We start from the raw sequence: 23,259 nt of genomic DNA on the forward strand, positions 1-23,259 counted from the left end.
CTGCTAAGCTTTTCTCCAACTCTTGTCCTCTGAAATCCTGACTCAGGGATTTCTTCTTTCCTACCAGATCATTTATTTTTAGAAATTTTGATAAACTTTCTCTGCTATTCTCTCTTGTTTTTAAAACTACATGTTTATAATTATATAGGGCAAGCAACAAATAAATGAGCTAAGTCAGTATCTCTTGAAATCTTTCCAAACAGCAATATTACCAATTATACAAGTATACAGTCTGTCATCATTGTGGCCAGTATCAAGTTGAATAAACATATAAAATAAAAAAGATTACCTTTAAAGCCATAGTGACACAATTATGGTCACTGAGGGAGGCATTATAAAAGGCAAAGAAGCCTGACTCAGGTTCAGTTGCAAACTCGTGAGGGAGTCATTTCTTTGGAACTTGAGTCGGCACAGGTATTGTCCTTACCATGCCTGTGGCTTTTAAAAGGTACTTTAAAGTACCTTTTTTTTTCCTCCCTGGTTTCCTTCTGTAAAACTTTGGTCTCTTCCTTTTTTCCTTTCCTATCCTTTCTTGATTTGGTATATGAACTAGAATTACACGCCAGTCAGATTTCAAAAACTGACTCTTTTATTTTACTGATGGGGAACCGATGGCCAACCAGTGAATGAATTCATCCAAGGGCCTCTGCATGTACAGCCAAATCTCCCTCTGGGAGAAGCCCTGTACCACCAAAACCTATTACGACAGAACTGAATGTTTCTAACTCTGTTTTTCTCTTGCCTCTGTGTAAGGTAAATATCTCTTTCTTGTGGCTTTATTTCTCTTTTAAGCTAGCCAAGCATTGATTGCATGCCTACTCTGTGCAATGCATTGAGTTGGGCACAGAAGGAGTACCAAGATAAATAAAGCATTCTAAAAGAAGTTTATAGCCTAGGAGAAGAGGCAGATACATTTAAAGAAATGCAAGAGAGTGAGAAGAAGCATGGGGAAAATGCTGGGTGTGGGCTGTCAGTCAATGCAGTCTCTCAAGAAAGGTGAGGTCACCCCTGCTGGCCTTTGGCACAGAGACTGGCTGAGCTGATAGTCACTGGTCTCTTCCTATTGCAGAAGTCAAGATGGCCCAATGTCCGAACATGCTCGAAGACCTGAAGAGCTGTTACAGGTAAGAAGTAGATTCTATCTCTTGTGATTTAATAAAGGGTTATTAGAATCTAGCTTGGATTTACAATAGCCAGCATGGGACTGGGATGGTAGAGGCCATGGAGGTTTCATAAACACTGAGGAGACCAAAGCATGCAATATTTTAAACTGAGGTGTGCATTGTAGAAAAGTTATCCTTGAGGTCTACTGGGTCCTATGTGAATTCTAACATGGACTTAGATGCACCCTTAATTAAGTCCACAAATCTTGATACAGTAATTGATTTTGATAGGTGATGTGTAATAAATCCACCTTCACTAGGTACTGTGTGATCACAGTTTTTTAATGGATATTTTTTGGGTGACTGTTTCATAAAGGCTTTCACCTATGTTATTCCAAACTCTGATATCAAGTGTATAGGTTTTGGGAAAATGAAGGGTAGAATGTAGCTATCTGATGGAGTAATCTCAAAACTTGATTAGATGGTACATTAATGTTTTCATTTTTTAACAGCTTCACAAGAAATAGAACAAAGTCTTTCTCTTCTGCAGATGAAGTGTACAACTGCCCCATTTTTATCCTTGATGAACAGACTTCTACTTGCATCTGAGTAATATAAGTAGGAAAATGATTCTTTTACCTTAAAACTTGTCACACAAGGTTCAGTGGGTTGCCAGCACCTGGATAAGTGGTTGGCATGCCAGGAGGGTCGTGAGTCCCAGCCATATTGAGCCTCAAATATAGAGATCACTTTTCTGTCCTTATCACAATACAGAAAGGTTTATATTTGCAATTCCATGGAGAAGTTATTGGAATTCTAGTGAGTTAATTCCAATCTGCCACTTCCAGTGCAGCCCAAGGTGAGAATAAGGGAGCCCAAGAGTCCTAAGTCCAACCAAGATGGTGGACCACCGAAACAAATGCCATAATGTAGAGCCCAATAGGTTTTATTAATTCCCCATGAGAGAAGTGGCTCTGGAATGCATGACAGTATATGAATAGTGGGAAACTCTTGACTGCAGTGGTTGCCTGAGAGTGGCAGGAAATATGTGACTGATGTGACTTCTGTGAACTGGGTTAGATAGGAAGTCTGAAATCACCTCTGTGATATGCAAAGGGCAAGAAATATGGAAAGAATAATCTGCATAACACAACTGAAGTAGCATCTAATAATTTGGGGGCTGGTGCTTCAGTACTGATGTACAATCCTTTTTTCCCTGGGGAGTCATAGTCTCCTTCTCAAGGCATGTGGAGCATAGCCCTCCATCCTCCCTGGCTCAACCACACATTTGGGGAGTCATTGGGTGGGGTAACACTGACCTGTCACCACGTTTCAAAGTTTACACATCAGCTGCTCAGCCAGCCTAATTTACATTGCTTAAAGACAACAGAAAGGACAGAGAAACAGCCTAGACAGCTCTGCACATATCAATGCACAGAGGTAGGGCCAAGTTTATCCAAAATGGAGATGGTTTCTCTTCTTTCAAGGAAATCAAGGAGAGTTATCTGGGTGGCTCCCCACAGGATGATGCTTTTAATTCATTTGGGAAGATACAAAGAAGGGGAATATCTGGGTTGAATGAGACTTCTAGTCCTAGTTCTTTGAGGAATCTGCACACTGATTTCCACAGTGCTTGCAATAGTCCACACTCCCACCAACAGTGAAGTATTCTTTTTCCTCAAAGCCCCACAAGCATTTGCTGCTGGTTGATATGTTAACAATAACCACTCTTTCTAGAGTGAGATGGGATTTCAGTGTTATTTTAATTTTCATTTGTCAAATGATCATTGGCATTAAACTTGTTTCCATGTATCTATTTTCCATTTGCACTACTTCTTCTGAGAACAGTCTACTAATTTCAGTTGCCCAATTTTGGATTGGGCTTTTAAATTTGGGGGTCTGATTTTTAAAAAATTCTTTATATGTTCTAGATATTAGTCCTTTTTCTCAACAACTGGCTATTTTTTCCTACTCTGTGAATTGTCTTTTCATACTGTTGGTGATTTCTTTTGTTGTGCAAAATCATTTTAATAACACGAGATCCCAGTTGTTGATTGTAGTTTTTCCTGTGCAGTTGAGTTTTTATTCATGAAGTGTTTGCCTACACTTTTGTCTTCAAAAGTTCTACCTATTCTTTCTCCCAGCATATTTAGTGTTTCTGTTTTAATATTTAGATATTTGATCCATTTTGAGTTTAATTTCGTGCATGGTGACATATATAGGTCTAGTTTTAGTTTTGGACACATGAAAATCCAGTTTTCCAGTATCATTTATCAAAGAAGCTTTCTTTCTTCCTATGAATGTGTTTGACCCCTTTATCAAAGATAAGACAGCTGAGTCTGTTTGAAATTATTTCTGCATCTTCTAATCTGTTCCACTGATGCTCAGTTCTGGTTTTCTTTTTTTCCCTCAGTATTAGACTTTTTAAAAATCTTAGTAACTCTGTAGTATAATTTTAAGTCATGGATTGTGATGCCCTCTGCTTTACCTTTTTGCCCAGAATTGTTTTGTTAGTTTGTTAGTTAGTTTGCTTTTTTTTAATTTATGGGTTGTTTTGTTTTGCTTTTCTAAGTCTCTTCTGGTTCAAAATGAATTTTAGGGAAGTTTTCTCTCATTCTATGAAGTATGCTAATGTATTTTGATTAGGATTGCACTTTCTCTATAACAATTTCAGAAGTATGGCCAGTTTTATTTTGTTGGTTCTTTCTACACAGGAGCAACAGCATCTTTCTGTTTTGTGATATTCTCTTTCATCTCCTTTATCCAAGTACTATACTTTTCAATGTAGAGATCGTTCACTTCCTTTGTTAGATTGATTTCTAAGTACTTCATGGTTTAACTGCTGTTGCAAAATGTGTGGCTTCCTTAATTTCCCTCTCAGTGAGTTTGTTATATTTGTGAAGGAATGCTATTGATTTTTGAGTACTGATTTTGTATCCAGCTATGGGACTAAATCTGTTTATTAAATTAGGCTTTTGGTAGAATTTTTGGGGTCTTCTATGTAGAATATTATGTTATCTGAAAATAATGATAATTTAACTTTTTCCTTTCCTATATTTATTTATTTTGTTTCTTTCTCTTGTCTAATTGTTCTGGCTATTGTTTCTAGAACTAAACTGAATAGGAATGGTAATAGTGAACATCCGTGTCTTGTTCTTGGTTTTAGAGAGAAAGCTTTCAGTTTTTGACCAGTTAGTATGATATTGGCTATGTGTTTGTCATAAATAGTTTTTATCAGATTGAAAAAAGGTCATCTATTCCAATTTTCTTTAGGGTTTTTATCATGGGTATTAGAGTAATGGTTGACAAAGTAGGGCTTTTTGTTTTGTTTGTTTGATTGCTTGCTTGTTTTGGTTCTCTCTCCCTCTCGAGTTTTATGAAAGGGTGCTGAAGTTTATCAAATGCTTTTGTGCATCTGTTGAGATGATCATATAGTTTTTTTATTCAGTTCTGGTAATATGGTTTATTGTATTTATTGATTTGCATATGTGGAAACATCCTTGCATCTCTGGGATGACTTCTATTTGGGCATGGTGGAAGAAGAAGAAGGAGAAGAAGAAGAAGGAAGGGAAAAGGAAGAGAAAGAAGGAGAGGAAGAGAAGAAGAATAATATATGTATATATGTATATACACACACATGAGGCTATAGAGCATATCAAAACAAAAATAATCTCACAGATTTAAAAAAGAGATGACAACCTTAATGAAGGATTTTTCTTAGCAAATCTATAGTAGATATAGATTTTAAAAATAGGGGAACATAGAGAAACAATAGAAACCATGAATGTTGAACATAGAAAATAAATGGAATCCATCAAATGGATTCAAATAGATATTCAGGAAATTAAAAATTTCATTGAAAGTTTGAAAAACCATAAGAGAGAAGGGAAGATAGACTGTCAGACCTAGAAAGTAGGATCCTGGTTAATATTACAAAAAGAAAGATCTCTTAAAAATAACAAGGAACCATGAAAATACAATCTAAAAACTGGAAGATGTTGCAAAGAAGGACAGCATAAGCTTGACTGTTGTCAATGAAACTGCAGGCATCCATAGAAATGTCATAAACAACCTATCCAGAGAAATAATAGCAGAAATCTTCCTAAGCATGGAAAAAAATTTGACATTCAGATAAGTGAGGCATACAGTTTCCAAATCATGACCTAAACAAATCTACACCAAAGATATAATAATCAAGATTCCAGAAATTCAGAAGAACAACAGAATATTAAAAGCTGTTATAGAAAAGAAAAAAAATCACCTATAAAGGAGTTCTACCATGATTACTGTATTTTCTCTTATTATCTTCAGTAGAATTGTCTATATCATCAAACATAGTATAATTGAATATAGCAGTACATAAAAATATTAATAAAACATTGTAGATAGTGTAAAACTTTTAAAAGCAGGTAATAATTAAATCAGAATGGTATCCTAGTGAATCCTGACATCTTCAGTGTAGTTGCCTATACTATCAGACTTGATACTATCAATCATAATAGATTTGAAAAAATCTGTTGATACCAAACAGCAATCTAAGAAACCAGACTCAACTAAGATCAGTCATGGTAATACAGTATAAGTTCTACAGGGCCTCAGACTAAGTTAATAGGAAATTAAAGATGATTACCATACCATATTCTGCTATTTTTGGGATAGCTGTCTGTGCTCTCAAATCTAGTGCAAGCAGACAAACTGGAACAGAGTATAATCTGTCTGAAACAGAGTGGTATAAGTAATATGGGTTTTAAATTTTGATACACTATTAACAATATCCTCTGGCTTCTTATTTTAGATTATTCCTTCTCTTTTACTCCCATAACATGCACTGTGCATTTTGGGTCCTGCCAACTCCTTCAGTTTTTAGATTGGGGGTAAATATTTACCTAAGTAGTTTTTACCTAAGTGGTTCTGAACCTTCTCATTCCTGGACTTGATCTCAAGTTGTATTCCTTTACCTACAAAAGCCTGTCTTTCCAACCTATCTGTAGGTGCTGATAGAGTTGCCCTTATTACTCGTCGGTTCCCTGTCACATAGAGTGATGTTTTCTCATATTTGATTTTTGGTCCATAAACCTTTTTTCAGGTTAATTATATTCCCTATGCAGAGCATCTTGGTGGACCCTACTTCCTGATCTACTCTGCCTGTGTTTCTTTCTTTCTTTTTTAGTGTATCAAGGCCATCTATATTAGAGATTATAGCCAATCTTCTCTGTCTTGTTTTTGCTATGCTGTTTTTCTACCATTAGTTGTCTGCTTTTCTCTTTCATTCCACTTTCTGCCCCATTCATTGAGGCCTCTCTGCCACTGCTCCTGAAATCCTGGTACTTCTTTTCTTTCTCTAGAATGTCCTTTAGTATTCTGTGTAGGGTTGGATTGGTGGTTGCAAATTTCCCCAGTTCCTCTTTGTCTTGGAAGCATCTCATTTCTCCTTTAATTTCTAGAGAGAGTTTTTCAGGGTACATCAATCTGGGCTGGAAGTTATTTTCTTTCAGGGTTTGAAATACTTTGCTCCAAGCTCTTCTTGATTTGATGGTCTGTGTCGAGAAGTCTGCTGTGATTTTGATGGATTTTCCTTTATAGGTGATCTGTTTTTTTTCCTCTGATGGCTTTTAATATTCTGTTCTTGTTTTGAATTTCTGGGATCTTGATTATTATATGCCTGAGTGTAGCTCTGATTTGGTTGTAGGTGGCTGGAGTTCCATATGCCTCATACATCTGAATATCATTTCCTTTTCCTATGTTTGGGAAGTTTTCCCTAATTATTCCCACGAATAGCATTTGTATTTCCTTTGTTTTTACCCCTGTTTCTTCATTCACATTCTTTATTCTTAAGTTATATGTTGTCTTGTCATCTTCTAGCCTTTGTATTGTTACTGCCTGTTTCCTTGATGTTTTTAAGAGATCTTCCCTTTCATGATCACACATTGCAAATGTGTCTTCAAGTTTTGATCATCTATCCTTAATTTCTTTCAAACAGTTTTGCCAGCTTTCAGTGGAGTTTTAAATTTCCTGGTAATATCTTTGAATCTGCTTCATGTATTCTAGGTAGTTGAAAAAGGACATGCCTTGGTAAGCTTATTTTTTATCATAATTGTTTGGTGTTCTGTAAGTGTTACTTGTATTCTAACAAGTAAGTGTATAGACACACATTCCTCCTTTTCTCTGAACTCGGGTGCTTACTTCTTTGGCGGGTCTTGGGGTGATGCTTTGCAAATTCCTAACCATCTCAGATGCAATGATTAATGGCATCTCAAGGCCACCACAACCTGGGGAACTAGGGCCACCCTGGCAGACACAGGGATGGGTTTGTCCATTCCATTCAGGGTTTGCTGACTGTAAACATACTCTTACCACCTTTCCTTTAAAATCTGCATTTGGGACTACTATTGAGCAAGAGGAAAACAATGAGAAGGGGTGTAAGAGCAGATAATAAGGGAGTGGAGATGAGCAAAATATATTATACACATTGAGCTTTCCACCCCCATGTGAAACCAGTACAGAGTGTTGAGCAAGCAGGTGAAATGGGTGAACATGATCAAAGCATGTTATGTGCATGTATGAAAGTGCCAAAATTAAACACATTTATCTGTATAACCAAGTTTTTTAAAGGAAAAATTTAAAATATGCATATATGACTGTGACTCAGGGAAGCTTTTTCTAAAGTTTTACACAAATTCCAGAGGAAAAGGAAGATAAATGAATAACAGATTTTCCTTCTCTCTGTGACTAGTTGCTGAGAACCTCCTCTTCACCTCCTTTGATACACCTTGTCTTCCTCACAGAATGCTACTACCTCAGGAGGGCAACCAAGAACGTAAGTGGTGGATCACAAAATAGTTTGAAAGCAGTTCTATCCCACTTCACCAAAGACAGTATGATACAAAACTCCATTTCCTCTGCTATAAGTGCATTAAATCTGGTTAAAATACTCAGAAATATATATTAGAGAACCTTGGGCATTTACTTATTTTCCTAGTTATCTGCATTTAGAATTGCTTGATCATTTTGATTAGAAGATAAAGAAAAATTCTCAATGTACTGCTGTCCAGATGAGATAGTTGTCCTTTTGTTGCTACCTAGATACTTTATCAATCAGGAAAAGATAATAAAAAAAGAAAATCTTGAAAGTTTCTCAGTATGAGGAATGCATTTATACAATGAATGTGTTTAGACAATGAATGTGTTTAGATTCTTTCTGATGTTTTCATCCAAAACCAGCCTGTTTTGTTCCCCTTTCTTTTTCTTGCTAACCAAATTTTCTTAGAACAATAAACCTGTCCCAAGAATTCTGAAGTTGAAACTCTGGAAGTAAAATATACATTCACTTGTGTTTTTTTCCCTCATCTGACAGTTCAGGCAACTCCCAATCACTATGACATTCGTGATACCCAACAGATGGTATGGATCCTGAATGGAAATGTACTAGTAGCAGTTCCATCTAGAAACAATGTGGATCCTGGTGAGTGTTATTTAAAGTCACTGCTGCTCCTGGAGGGGCCCCAATTTCCCTAGGGTAGATGTAATCCTGCATGGGCCCATTCTGGCCCTCATCAACTTCTGGGCACCAGCTCAATGCCCCCCAAAAAGTGCAACAAAGGCCAAGATGGCTCCCTCCCACAAAGAAAATCCTATACCTACAGAAACAGTGAAAGATGTCTCCCCTTACCTAAAGAAAACATCTTCAGATTCAGAGAGATTAATATTTCAGGATTCTGTTTCACTAGCTTCTCTTTTGAGCTTCCTTTTATGAGACACTGTCTCATAATAATACTTAGAATGTCCATTTAGAAATCCTACCCAGTACATCTATTTACATACCCAGGGTCACAGTTTCAGCACGCAAGTGCATTTAGTTGTAAAGTTAGTGGTGTATTTTATTTCTATATTTGGAACATAATGTTCCATGGTGAGAATTGAGTTTCTGTTATTTTTTTTTGTCTTTTTCCTTTTTATCGGTACCAGGGATTGAACTCATGACTGCCTGCTTGCAAGGCAGGCGCTTATGCCACTGAGCTAAATCCCCAGCCCGAGTTTCTGTTATTAAGGAAGGGAAAAGAAATGGACCAAAGAGAAGTGACAAGTGTCTCAGCCATGTACTGTTGGGAAAAGCCCACGAGAGATGCCCTGAGTATGTTTAGATGCATAACTTGACTGTGAGGTTGGAATACTGACTTCCTTCTCCTTGGAACCTTACATCTTTATTTATCCTTGTGTTTCCAGTCACTCTTTCAATAATAGCATGTAGAGACACACAATATTGTGATAAAGAAAAAGGTAATCTGATTTACCTGGGAATCAAGGACAAAAATCTTAGTCTCTACTGCACAGAAATTGAGGGCAAGCCTACTTTGCAGCTTAAGGTGAGTGGATGTATAGCTACTCCGAGACATATCAAATGGATTTTTAAATGTCACTTTGTGTGTTACAGAAGAAAAGTGATAGTTTTATAATTCTGAGTTATCACTACAAGAAAAGAAACTTGAGTTTTCTAGTTCTCAGATTAGTAAATGCTGCTAAAGAATGGTCCTGAGATCCAACAAGAAGTTTCTGAAAAACCAAGGGATGGTGGCTTTTTAGTCCTAATAAACTTTTATCTAAAAATCTTCTAAGGCAATAGGATGCTATCATTTGAACAAAGAAAATCACATTGGGTGAATGGAGAGAAACCTTTTATCTGGACTGAGAAGAATTCATGTTTATAACCATGTGCTAAAACGGAGATTTACAATAATAAAAGTATCATTACAGCTAATTATGGAAGGTGTAATGTACAAGCCCACTTGGAGGCTGGTAATCCCATGAGGCTGGCCTGAACCTCAGAGTGAATGGGTATCAGAAGCTCCTAAGAAGAGATGCAAACTACCCTCTGTTCCAACAAAGAATCAGTAGCATCTTGTGTCATGGGACCTGTCTTGGTTACTTTTTTATTGCATTGATGAGACAAAATACCTGACACCCAAAATAAAGGAAGAAAAGATACATTTAGCTCATAGTTTGTGGAGGTTTCAGTCTGTACTCAGCTGACTCAAAGGCAAGGTGGCTCATAACAGAGGACAACAGTTTTCATGGCAGCAGAAGACAACAAATGTAACAAGAGCCAAAAGAGGAGGAGTACTCTTTCTGTTCTGAGAGAAGACTCTTTCTGTTCTTTATGTTATATGTAGGCTACCCATGCTAGGGTGGGTGTAGCACTCACACCCATAATCTTAGCACTGAACCATGAGTCAGTCACAAATTCTAGAAGTTTATCTCTATGACGACATGAAGCTTTGCAGGGACTAAGACATAACCATAGCAGGACGTTAGAGTGAATCTAGAGTACTGAGAACTAGCAGACATCTGCTTGGACAATCTGGTTGCCTCGTCCTCACTAACAAGTCTATTTTCTTACCCTAGGAGATCAACATCATGAACCTGTACTGGGAAAAAACAGCACAAAAGCCTTTTCTCTTTTTCCACAGTAGGGAAGGCTCCACCTCTGCCTTTCAATCTGTCACCTACCCTGGTTGGTTCATAGCCACCTCCTCTGTGCCAAATCAACCTGTGTTCATCATCCAAGAGAGGGGCTTAACTAACAATACCAACTTCTATTTAGATCCTAAGAATTAAATCCAATCTTGACTGTGGGTGGCTAATTCCAAGACAGAGGATCAATCTTTTATTTGAAAACACAGTAACTTATTTTAAGGCCCTGGCAAGGTCATCAGCATTTCAGCCCTCCCATAGCCCACTTAATTCTGACTGTCCCAACACTACCCCCTCCTTCAGGTATTCGTTTCTGCACCACGTCCCTCATTTGGACATCACATCAGGGGGAAGCCTAAGAATTACTCTCATTCTTTCCTGACCTTGTCCTCTCATCTGTTCAGCTACCAAGTACACTTCAATCAATACACATGCTTTACATGCATGCTACCTTCCTATTCCTATGCCAACCCAGAGGTGGGGATCCCAAATGATCTTCTTCACACAATTATATCAATAAAATAACCCATTGACTAATTTCAGGCATGTTTGTTTTAAACATTATGACACAAAAGATAAATCTGAAGAACAAAATGAGTGTAAGATTTGCATGTCTCAATAATCATGGCAGATTTGTAATATCATAAGCCAACAATTAACACACAGTATATAATTTGGTTATGAATACGTGTTAAACATGGTGAGTGTAAATCAATTCATGTTTCATGGAATCATTCATTATTCATGAGAAGCTCCTCCTGAAGAACCTCACAAAGTGTTGAGAAAAAGCTCCTGAATGATTATGGGTAAATGAAGAGGTGAGAAACTGAATGGATGTGTCTGACCTTTCTACCTAAAACCATTTCAGACCAACAGAATTTGATTGAAACAAAAATGAGAGATCAATACCGAGACCTCTTGGGGAATTAATACGCTTTAAGAGACACAGTTTGGGCATTTAAATCTCTGACTTGCTCAAAGGTATCAATTTCCAGGCCAATTTGATAGCCTGTTCTTGATTTCTATAAAAACTTATGCTTAACAGTAAAATACTGTCAGCTTCCCCAAAGATTCACCAGACTGAACACACACACACACACACACACACACACACACACACACACACACACAGGATAAACACATAAAGTCATTGATATCAGTTTGAATGAGATCAGGCAACTTCTGAGAAGTAATTGTCCTCATTGTACGAGATAACTTGAGTGCAAACAGAAGCATCAACTATGATATTTTCTTAATGCTATTATTTTCAGTACTTTATGTGAAATTCAGTAGTTTATGTGATCTATATTTTCTTTATGGGAAAGTGTTAAGTCACATGTTGATTTCATGAGTGTTACATTAGGTAAAACCTGTAATATAACCTGAAAATACACTAGCCAAGCACATATAGTCTGTAATCTTTATAGTAACTTGAACATGAGTATGCACACAACAAAATCTGTTCCCTTAAAAGGCTCTCCTGCACTTGACAAGCAGAATTATCAGGTCTTATAATGCATGCCAGTTTCTGAAGTCAAATTTCCAAGCCAGAAAAATTATTTTCCAAAACCTATCACTTTTAATATACTCAGGTTGCTTCCCTGCTTGTGATTCTGATAGGGATACTCCTTGAATCCCCTAACTTGAACCCCTTTTCTCTGTCTGACCTGTCTTTCATTCCTGTGCAACAAGTTTTGAGAAGGTGTCATCTGACAGCCCATCATCTCAGCTACAAGAAGCACCTATGGGTTCTTGGACACCTGTGAAAGGACACTTGCACCAGTGTGCTTGAACAATGCACAGAACTGGAAGGCACCAGGAGCTATTCCACAGGGAGCCCTTGAGAAAGCTCTGTGGGACTGCATTTCCATCCCTCACCTTGACGACTGTGACTTACACTATACCTGGTTCCCCCCAAAGTGTCCCAGTGGTGACAAAGAAGAAGATGAGAAAGCAAAGCTTTTGAAAGACACAAGAGGTATCTTAACATACACTATTTGCTTCGGTGGGTTGAGGAACACAATTCTTTTGCTTGGATTTAAGTTAGCAAGCAAAGAAGGAAGCATAAGAAGACAGCCGTCAGTTGTATGGCAGGGCCGAATTCTGGAGCTCCCTGTGTTGTCTTACCTCTCTCTTTGTTTTAATTCCCCTGCTCCCTCTCCTGTTCCTGGAGTCACTTTTCATTATTCTGCATACAAATTCTGATCTCAGGGTCCATGTTCTGGGAAGATTGCTTCTATTTAGGCAAACTTCTTTACCAGCCACCCCCAGTGTCAGGTTTATCCCTCTGTGGCTCTGCTCTGCTGTGCTATTCATCTCCAGAACTTCCATATAGGTGAATCTCTCCCACCTATGTCTTTTTAATAACCTAAATATCTTGCAAGTGTTTATATGCATCCCCTCACTCTCCAAACTAATGGCAGCAGATTCTCATTGAAATCATGCCATTTTAGCCTTCTCATAGGACAACGCTTCTCATTTTAGACTTTGTGCTAAACTTGTCCCCTGCAGTTTCTCAAAAACAGTTTCTCAAAAACTACTATGGAAATAAATTAATTTTCAATACATATATTACATTTTCCCATTGATATCAAAGCACATGGTAGAGAATCCGACATTAAAATGGCAGAGAAGAGCCTCAATTGTAAGAAACATCAAAGGAACTGCCAAGCTTCTCAAAACACATGGAGCTGGAAAGCAGAGAAGGGTTTTCAGGAATATTCTCTCATTTGATTCGGCCTCTTCATCCCTCTATGTCAGTGTGATTCCAGAGATTGTGAGTATTTTATGATGTGTACTAAGGATTGAGTGGTTGCAGAAACAAAGCATAGCCCATAAGATCTCCTCCAAGGGCCACCAGCAAACGTCCACTGCCTGACTCTCACAGGCATGTGGGCAGAGTGTGAAGGTTTGCACTTTGTCTACCCCCACCCCAGTCAGCCACACATAAATAGGTATTTATTTATGTGCAAAAGTGTGTAGGGATACAGGAAGAAGAGCCCAAGGGATTCACTACTGCAGTTCTTTTCTCTAACAAAAGTCAGGTCTAAGTACAAGATGAAGGCAAGGATGACCGTGAAATTCTTACAATGACATTTCAGTTGGGCCCATAGTAGGTATGGCTCAATGAATGTGAGTTCTTTGAAGAGTGAGATGAAGCAAGAGAATACAAATGGTGTTTAAAAGCACCCTAACCCTAACCCTAACTCATACCCTAACCCATATCCTAAGTCCTATGCAGGGCTAGTGTCTTGGATACTTTTCTCTTGTTGCTGAGAAAAAATACCTAATGCCTAAAATTAGGGAAGGAAAGATTTATTTCTTACAGTTCCTGGGGTTTTCTATCCATACTCTATTGGCTCCAAGTAACAGGGTGGCATGTTGAGGCTGTTGTAAACAGCAAGAACGAATAGGCAAGAGAGAAAGACATAACTTCTTCCTGCCCTTACACTGTATGCTAATTCCATGCCTGGGTGTAGCACTCATACCACCAATCTGAGCACTAGACGATGAACCAATCACAAATGCTAGATTTGGCCACATTCAAGATTGCATGATTGCATGAGGCTGGTGGGGGGACACTGGCATAAACCATGACATATGGCAAACATTTACTTGTAAATAATGCCACAGACATCCACACGGCACCAACTGCCCTCTAACAGAGAAGATGAGGATGCTGAGATGAGAAGAAAGAACAGAATATTAAAAAATCCTAGCAGAACCCAAGAGATGTCTTTAGATCTTTTATTTACTTCTGTGTTTTGAGGAACATGATGTTTTGTTTTTGTTATTGTGATTTTTTTTTGTTAGTTTGCTTGCTTGCTTGCTTGCTTGCTTGGATCTAAGTTAGGAACCCCCCCCCCCAAAAGCATAAGACAATTCTGTTCAGTAGATATCAGAAAGCACTATTTGTATAATATGGCTTCCTAAAAATTAGGGAAATTCCTGTCTATCTGTAGCCTGGAGGGAATTAGTTCAATACACACACGCACACACACACACACACACACACACACACACACACACACACGAAAGAGACAGAGAGAGAGAGAGAGAGAGAGAGAGAGAGAGAGAGAGAGAGAATATAGACAGATAGAGAGTGACTATACTGGAACTATTATCTCTCCTATTCCAGGCTCTGAAGCACGGGTATCTATGACCCTTTCCTCCAGTAACTGAGATATCCTCATATTGATTGTCTCCTGGTGAAACTATTGATGCTTTCTTAAACTAGAATTATAGTGGCCACATTCAAACCCAGGACTATTAAGCAGTGTGCTTTGCATCAGTTAGTAAAAAGGGGATTTAACACTGTGATACTAGGACATTTTTCTTCCTGATTCTCTTCCATTCAGCAAACTGGATACAAATCTACTTTGAGGGCTCATCCTCCCTCCCACCAATCCGTCCTTTCCAGTTTGCACTGGCATTTATATTTGCCTTTTTCTTTCTTCAATACTAATTTCTTTTATTCTTTGAAAGAAAATATTTTTAAAATTCTACAAGTTTAAAATCTTTGTCATTTACTTAATCCAAGAATTTATTTGATTTTGTTTATGATCTAATATGAATGCCCTAAGTCACTTGCAAAAAACACTTGCATTGTCAGTGAAAGAAAAATATATGTAGGAAAAAATAAACCGAGCATCTATCTCATTAGATTGAGTCACTTACATGCAGAAGATTCTTGGTCATGACAATAATAGTCAAGCGTCAACCATACAAGTGCTGCTGTATTACTGGCAAACATAGAAAAGAATAATAACACTTTCAAGAAACATGTTTCTCCTTTTCTCTCTTCTCAACTTCTTACTTATAATCCTTAGGACAGTAAACCATCCTCCCTTTGCAAGTAACTCAGAAACACAATTACTGGTTCCCAGAGAGAATCAGTATTCCCCAGCCCAAATTCATGATTCCCAGACAACTTTTAGGCCCATAAGACATACTCAGAGTTTCTGATTCTTCCAATTCATAATTTATCCTGCTCTAGGAGAGGTCCCAAGAGTCAGAGGGACTACCTGGGTCCAGGTTCCTTTAACAGTGACAGATATCCAGCAATGCAAAAAACACTAGGCCAATTTTCAGAAGATCCTTATAGATTACAGATGAGTTTCAAACTATGACCCTTTATTTTGATCTCTCATGGAGAGATGTCAATTGCTGTACCCCAGGTGAAAAACCAAGAATCTTACAAGAGTTTATAGGACATTTGGATAAATAATATGCAACAGGTGGAGAACTGAGTCACACCAGAGAGGTCACAGCCCCACTGACAGAAACCAAATTGGGGCTGTAATACTGGGAATGGACTCAGGATGAGGTCCAAAATGATGACTGCTCTTATCAGAGGGGTAAGAGACTCATTAAAAGCCTGTTATTTACCTCAATTTGATAAAATCCATCAATGACAAACCAACAGCCAACATCATACTAAGTGGACTGAAATTGAAAGCTTTCAATCTAAAATTAGGAAAAAGAGAAGGATGCCCACTATCAACACTCATATTCAATACATTTCTATAAACGTTAGCCAGAGCAATTAGACAAAAAAGAGAAATTAAAGGAACAAGGACAGGAAAGCAAAAGTTAAACCACTATTACTCACAGGTGACATGATAATCTACATAGATGATCTTAAAGCTACTCCAAAAGACTGCTTGAATTAATGCATAAATTCAATAGTGTAGCTGGATACAAAGTCAACACTCAAAAATGAGTAGCCTTCCAAACAATAGCCAACAGGCAAGTTTATTGAACAAGAAATTAGGGAAACATATCCTTTACCATATCATTTAAAGGAAATGTAATACTTAGGAATCTAACAAAGATCTATACTTTGATATGTACAGCACCCTTAAAAAAGAAATTGAAGAAGTGTCAGAAAATGAAAAGATCTGTCTTGCTCATGAATAGTAAGAACCAACATAGTGAAAATGGCAGGGCTTTGGGGGAAAAAGGAACCTTCACTGTTGGTGGGAGTGTAGATTGGTACAACCATTGTGGAAATTAATGTGGTGATTCCTCAAAGAACTAGGACTAGAGGTATTGCTTTACCCAGCTATTCTCCTTCTTGATATCTTCCAAAAAAGAATTAAAACATCATACGCACAGTGATGTATGCACACTCATGTTTATAAAGGTATAATTTGTAATACCTACATCTTGGAAACAGCAGAATGCCCATCAACCACAGAATGGATAAAAAATTGGTATTTTATACAGTGGAATACTATTAAGCTATAAAGAAAGACAAATTTGAAGCTTTTATAGGTAAATGGATGCAACCTGAGACAGTATTTATAAGTGAAATAAATCATACTCACATGTGTAAATGTTGTATTGTCTGCCTTGTGTAAAAACTGAAAGAATTAGCAAGACCCAAAGTGTACATTAGATATTGCAAATGTGAAAAGGGAAAAACTACTCAAAAGGAAACAGCAACTGGACGGGGAGGGGGAAGGAAAAAGACTTTGTGTGTGTGTGTGTGTGTGTGCCTCTCTGTGTTTGTGTATGGTAGATAATTATACTACTAATCTCTGCTACTTCATCAAAAAGAAAGCTTTCTACTTTCATTGTTTGGTCATTTATTCATGTCTGTGCCTTATAATTTCAGCAACTACTTTGAAGATAAGAAAGTACAATGTATTAATCATTGTTAATCTCCTCTTATGTTGGAAACCTGTATCATTGTTTTACTCTTTTTTGTTTAAAAAATCCTGTTAATTATGAAAAAGTGAGTGAGGTTACACAGGACAAAGAGAAAAATCCACCTATTCTCATAGCCAATCAAAAACTTTCTGTAAATGCACAAATCTAGATCCATCTTCCAAGGAGGGACATACTCTCCTAGGACAGCATTTCATTAGTTGATCAGTCTCAGATATTTGGTGCAAATTATAAAAACTTCAGATGGGCCTCTATACCACTATCACCTGGTTGCTAGACACAGTCTTTTCTGGTATTCAACAACAAGGACCTGGAGGAAGGTAAAAGTAGAGGAACCAAGAAACAGAGCAGGACAAAATCCTAGCTGTCACAATCAGCAATGTTCTAAGAACACTCAAGTCATCCAAGGGAAAACCCAGGGCCAACCAAGGAAAGAGTTACTATTTGAATACAGGGAAATTGTTGCAGAGCGTGCTACCATACCAGGCCACCACCCAGGTCTTGCTCTGTGTGTCAGGTGCCTATGATGCCTGACTCATGACCCTAGAAATAAGTGTCCCAGCCCCAGATAGGGTCTGGGTGAGCCAACACACTCACCTCAAACTCTGATGAAGAGAACTGAAGGGGTGCAGAGCAAACTGCAGTGCAGCTGTCCACAAACACTTCTGTCTCCTGCAAGGAATCCTAGGTGACCCCGCATGTCATGATTAGGCACACAAGGGAGACTTACTCTGTTTTAACTTCCTTCTGTCTGACTACCTTAGGTTGTTGGATATTTAATGATTTAATGATGGAAATCAGTCAAAATAAGAAAGATTTACGTGGAAAGATATCCAACTTAAATACAGAAGAAAAAGGCACAAACCCATTTCTTTAATGAAAGGAAAAAACAGTTTTTACAATACTAATTGTCAACTGATATATTAGTAAGTTAATACATTTTCCTTATTTTTAAAAATATTGAAACAGAACAGATAAAGACAAATTCCTCTCTCAATCCTGGCTCCCCTTCATTCATCCCAGTGATAATCTCTGTTTTGTGTTGGGACCATTCTGGTCCATTTGTTATGCATTAATATGCAAATATAGAATGGAAATATAACATTGTTTTGTGTGTAACTCTGAGCATCTGAATGTGTCTGTATACTTCCTCACACACATGTCTTAATTGCTATGATATACACATTTTTCTCTAATGCCCTTTTTCGCTCAACAATGTGTTTGTTTATAAATCTGTACTGACTCTCATCTTTTAAATCTATTGCTGTCACTCTCAATTCTTCATTCCTTCATAGATGGAAAGTGAGGTTGTTTCTGTTTTCTAGGTTTGTTTGTTCATTTTAAATACTACAAACAACATTCTAGTGTAAGCCTCCTGCACACAGGCAAGACAAAAAAGAAGTGAATTCCTCCCACACATCCTTTATTTTCAGGAGATACTATCAGCTTTTGAATTTGACTTTCCCATTTGTATTCCTAAAGCTGTGTTTTTTCCTTCTTGCTCAACATTTACTTCAAATTGCAAAGGAGTTTTGCTGATGTAGCAAAAAGAATACTATCTTATTATTATTCTAATTTGTTCATACTTGATTACTAAGTCATGCCCTACTGAGCACTCTCCAGTGTGACCTCTGACTGAATCCTCCACCCAAATGTTTCTTGTGATCATTTCCATTATCATCCCTGTTTGGCAAACTGGTGGAGACCCCATCATCATCATCTTAGTTAGCACTGGACACACCCTGGCCCTCTCCTCACATCTTACATGTATGTGCCAAGAATTCTACAAGTCACAACCTCACTGGATTTTTCCTCTTATTTCCATTTACTGCTTCCTCCTTGTGTGACTTCCAAAGGTTAAAGTTTGTCAGGGATCACCCAACCTTCTCCTCCTCCTCCTCCTCCTCCTCCTCCTCCTCCTCCTCCTCCTTCTTCTTTTTTTCTTCTTCTTCTTTTGTGCGTGTGTGTGTGTGTGTGTGTGTGTGTGTGTGTGTGCGTGTGTGTGTGCGTGTGCATATGTGTGTACCAGGAGTCTATTTCAGGGCCTGGCACTTGCCAGGCAGATGCTGTGCCACTGAGCTATATATCCCTGACCCCTTTTCTTCCCCTCTTCTTTCCTATACTACCCAGGATGTACTATCTGCTCTCATGAATTTAAATTCTAGGTGTAACTTGACCAATTCATATCTGGCCTAGAATGCTCCTCCTTAGCTCCATTATTGGAGTACAAATTTGAACTGTCTCAGAGCTTACAAACTGATTATGCTGTGAAGTAGAACCTTTAATCCTGCTCCCAACTTTCTGATTCCCATATCCAGTTTTCTCCATCAGTTTCTCAAGACTGAAACTTAGGAGTCATCTTGATGACCTCCAAAATCATCTCAAATCTAACCCATCTCTCTCCGACATCCACTACTACATGCAAGGTAACACTTGTATCTCACTCACCTTGTTGATCAGCTTCTGACTGGTCCCCTCAATATGGAAAAGCATCCACTCTACTCTGCTTCTTGTGATATCTAGTGTGCTGTGGGCTAACTTCACAAGAGGAGGCCCAGAGCTCTGTAGAACTACCCATAACTAGCTGTGACTGCCATTCACTTGGTTAATTCTGTGCTTTGTTCATTTACAGAAAGAATCCATATTTTGCAATATTAGCTTTATAAGTGATAAATGTATCAACAAACAAAAGATTAGCCTTTGTGGTAATTCTCAGTCAGTGCATAACTCAAGTGGGAAGAGGAATACTGTGGAGCCTCTCCTCGGATTCTGATGATGAAAATGCAACTACTGATCCACTGTGAGCACCACTGGTGTCAGAGGATGCTTTCCAGAGTGGAAACACTGGTCAACAGTTAGAAGTAGCTAAATGCAAGGGACACCGTCATACTGGTGACAGAGGTTGGCATATCAATTAGGGAAGAGATATGCTTCTTTCTTCATTTAAAACATCGTAATATGCCCTTGCGTTTACCATCAGGATCCAAATCTGAGGGGCTCATGCCTGATTATCACATGGTCCTAAAAAGTGCCAGGGGCATGTCTGCAGTCCAACAAAGTCATATTTACTGCAATAAGGGAGTCTGAAATAAGGAATACTGGCTCATCTTGCCTAATGTTTATCTAAAATTTAACAGACTATGTAGAAAGGAGTCCACATGGCATCAGAAATGTGAGGTGGCTCCAGGGTCTGTGCCCTGAAAGTACAAACTTACCAGAGGAAAAGTATTCAGAGTTTTCCTCCATACCCTAGCCAAAGTAACCCCATCTTACAATTGGGCCTGCTTAGCTGTACAGGGAGCCCCACCAGGTGCTGAGGCTGTGTGCCAGACTGCAGCATAGTAAGGCCATCCACCACTGCGGCTGGACAGTACTTATAGAGACAGGAGGTTTCCACATATGGAGGGGATGAGAGTGGAGTACACAGAGCTTTTCCAAGGCACTTCCTGCTTTGATCGAGGTTTTGCTGTTTTAATTAGATTGGTGCTCCATGAAACAAGTAGCTTGGCAAAGGGACATCGGTGCCTTCAATAGTGCTGCAGCCCACAAGTTAACCTCCACTCTGTAACTCCTAATTACCCACTTACTCACCTTGTCTGAATCTTTATTCAGACTCATAGATCTCTATCAGTTCAGACACAGACATTTCTTTTAGGTATTTCCAGGAAATGTATAGAACAGCACAGAATGTGGTGTCCAAAATTTCTTTATCTGAAGAACTGTGCCCAGGATGGAAATCAAAGCTGTTTCTCCATGATAAAGTGTTTATAACCCCCATGCAAAATTGGGACTGAATATTTCATTCTTGCTGCTTTAATTCAAACAGTCCAATTTCTGACTGTCCTTCATTTTAAGGAATAAAATATTAGTGAATAAGAAAGTAGCTGTCATTCCAAGAGGAGAGATGTTATGATAATTTATAGCTGTAAGTATACATCTTTTCTTGGGAAAAGAAATAGCTTTCTTGATCTTTGTAACTGGTTTTATCTGTGCCTTGTTATTCAGGTCTCATGAATGGCCTGTGAGTTTTCATGTTTTTGGTGTCTTCAGACCTTCCCCAGCCTGGACCTATGAGGAGCGAAGACTATGCTCTCACCACATCACTGGTCAGTGAGAAGCAGTTGTCCCTGTGAGTCCAGCACAAGCAAAGACCCCTATCCATTGTCAGGACCAGGTCAAAGTGAGCTTGGGCTTGGGGGGCAATGGGTTCTCAGCATGAGTAGGTCTCAGTCATCCAGAAAACAGTGTCAGTCAGGGTCTTCGTGTTCCTATGAAGATCCCTGCACTCTGACCAGCACAGTCAGGGTTTCAAGCCTTGGGACAAGGGAGCACGTTGAAGCTCCTCTCTAGAAAGTTACTTCCTGGTGAGGCTTTGAGTAGGATCAAGTGATAGTTGTAGCTCAGGTCAGATTGCTTAAAGCTACTTAGGGAAAGGAGGTAAGGGAAATTCCCAGAGCACTGGAAAAGAAATGGGTTGTCAGGGTCATTTGGTGGGATCCTCCCAGGTCAGCTGCCTTGGGGAAGTCCCATCTGAACACAGGGCTCCCTGGGGTCAGGGAACAGATTTCCTAGTGCTGAACAAAGGAGTTCTGGTAAACGCAACTCCTCCCAATAAGCCCTAGGTCCTCAGTGCCCAGAGAAGCCACAATACGAGAGCATCTTGAACTTTGAAGAAGCGCTCAGTTTCTATCTTTTGAGACTAGGATGATGCATCTTCTTTAGGGTTGCAGCTCCAGCTTCTGCTTCTTCCCAGAGCTGTTTTCTCAATTCCCCTGCCTGGAAATAAGGGAAGTCCCATGGAAGGTGGTGGCGGACTTCAGGGTCCGTCTTCAGCAGCTGAGAGTTCAAACTTTGGGGCTGATCCCTTGTACACAGGGGGGATTTGGCTGAGTCTCTTTATACTCATCACCACCAAAAGCCTCAGAATTCCCTTCATTAAAATGTAGAAAACTGTCAGGTAGGATGCTGGGACTATGGAGTGCAGTATGCCAGTTCATTGTCTACTCATCCAAAAAACTCATGAGCCAGTGGATTGGGCTCTCTCTCTCTCTCTCTCTCTCTCTCTCTCTCTCTCTCTCTCTCTGTCTGTCTTTGTTTCTTTGTGTGTCTCTCTCCTCTCTCTGTCTCTGTCTCTCTCTGTCTCTCTCTCTTTCTATCTCTCAGTCCTTTACATATTCATATTCTCCTGCTTTTTTCTGGGCCCTGATCATCCTGGCTCCCACATCCTAAACATCTTTTTCCTATTTAGAAACCATTCTGGAGATCCAAACTGCAGATATCAGAATATATATTTGATTATAATAAATGAGTATATTTCCAGTTCATTCAAAAGCTCAATGAACACCCAAATACCACCAAAATGCTCCTAAAGTTTGTTACAACTTTTTCATGTTAAAACACAGTGGCCCAAGTCCCTGCCTAGCAAGCATGAGGTCATTAGTTCAATTCCCAGTACCAAAATAAATAAATAAATAAAGCTACTTACTTAATCATAAGGAACTCATTATCAAATGTATTTTTCTATAGACTACAAGAAAGTATAGCAGATGGAGATAATCAGGAAAAGAAAAAGCAAAATAAATACAAGCAACAAAGAATACAAGCAACTAAGAACACAAAAAACTGTCATACTTATCTCTATATAGAAAGAAAATAATAAATATGAGTATGAATGGGCTAAGTTTTATATAAAACTAATATTGATTGCTAAACTCCCACAGACAGACAGACAGACAAAAGGACACACACACATATACACAGGGATTTGTCTATCCATATGCTAATCAATAAAGCAGAAAGGCTCCAAGTTCAAGCTCCGACTAGGGAATTTAACAACTTAGTAAATTCCCATCTTGAAATTAAGACGTGCAAAACTCAAAATACTAATACAAGCAAAATAAAAGGTAGACAGTAGGAAGTAGAGATCTAGAGCTTTCTCAAATGCAGCACACTAAGAGAAGGAGGATCCAAAGATGGATGGAGAAGGGAGGAAGGGAGAACAAAAAGATGAAAAATG

The 23,259-nt window shown here is 38.6% G+C and overlaps 1 protein-coding gene across 1 annotated transcript; it reads left to right on the plus strand.

Annotated features, from left to right (window-relative positions):
• The first annotated feature begins 1,095 nt into the window (after positions 1-1,095).
• On the plus strand, positions 1,096-11,088 carry LOC100712719 (interleukin-36 beta-like). Its single transcript, XM_063230349.1, has 5 exons — positions 1,096-1,124; positions 4,793-4,813; positions 8,456-8,565; positions 9,327-9,466; positions 10,503-11,088. Exons 1-5 carry the CDS (start codon positions 1,096-1,098, stop codon positions 10,713-10,715), a joined length of 513 nt encoding a protein of 170 aa, XP_063086419.1. The 3' UTR covers positions 10,716-11,088.
• The last annotated feature ends 12,171 nt before the right edge of the window (positions 11,089-23,259 follow it).

This window comes from Cavia porcellus, unplaced genomic scaffold, assembly GCF_034190915.1.
Source record: "Cavia porcellus strain 051 isolate PalLab524CR breed Dunkin Hartley unplaced genomic scaffold, mCavPor4.1 scaffold_18, whole genome shotgun sequence".
Classification (NCBI taxonomy): Eukaryota; Metazoa; Chordata; class Mammalia; order Rodentia; family Caviidae; genus Cavia; species Cavia porcellus.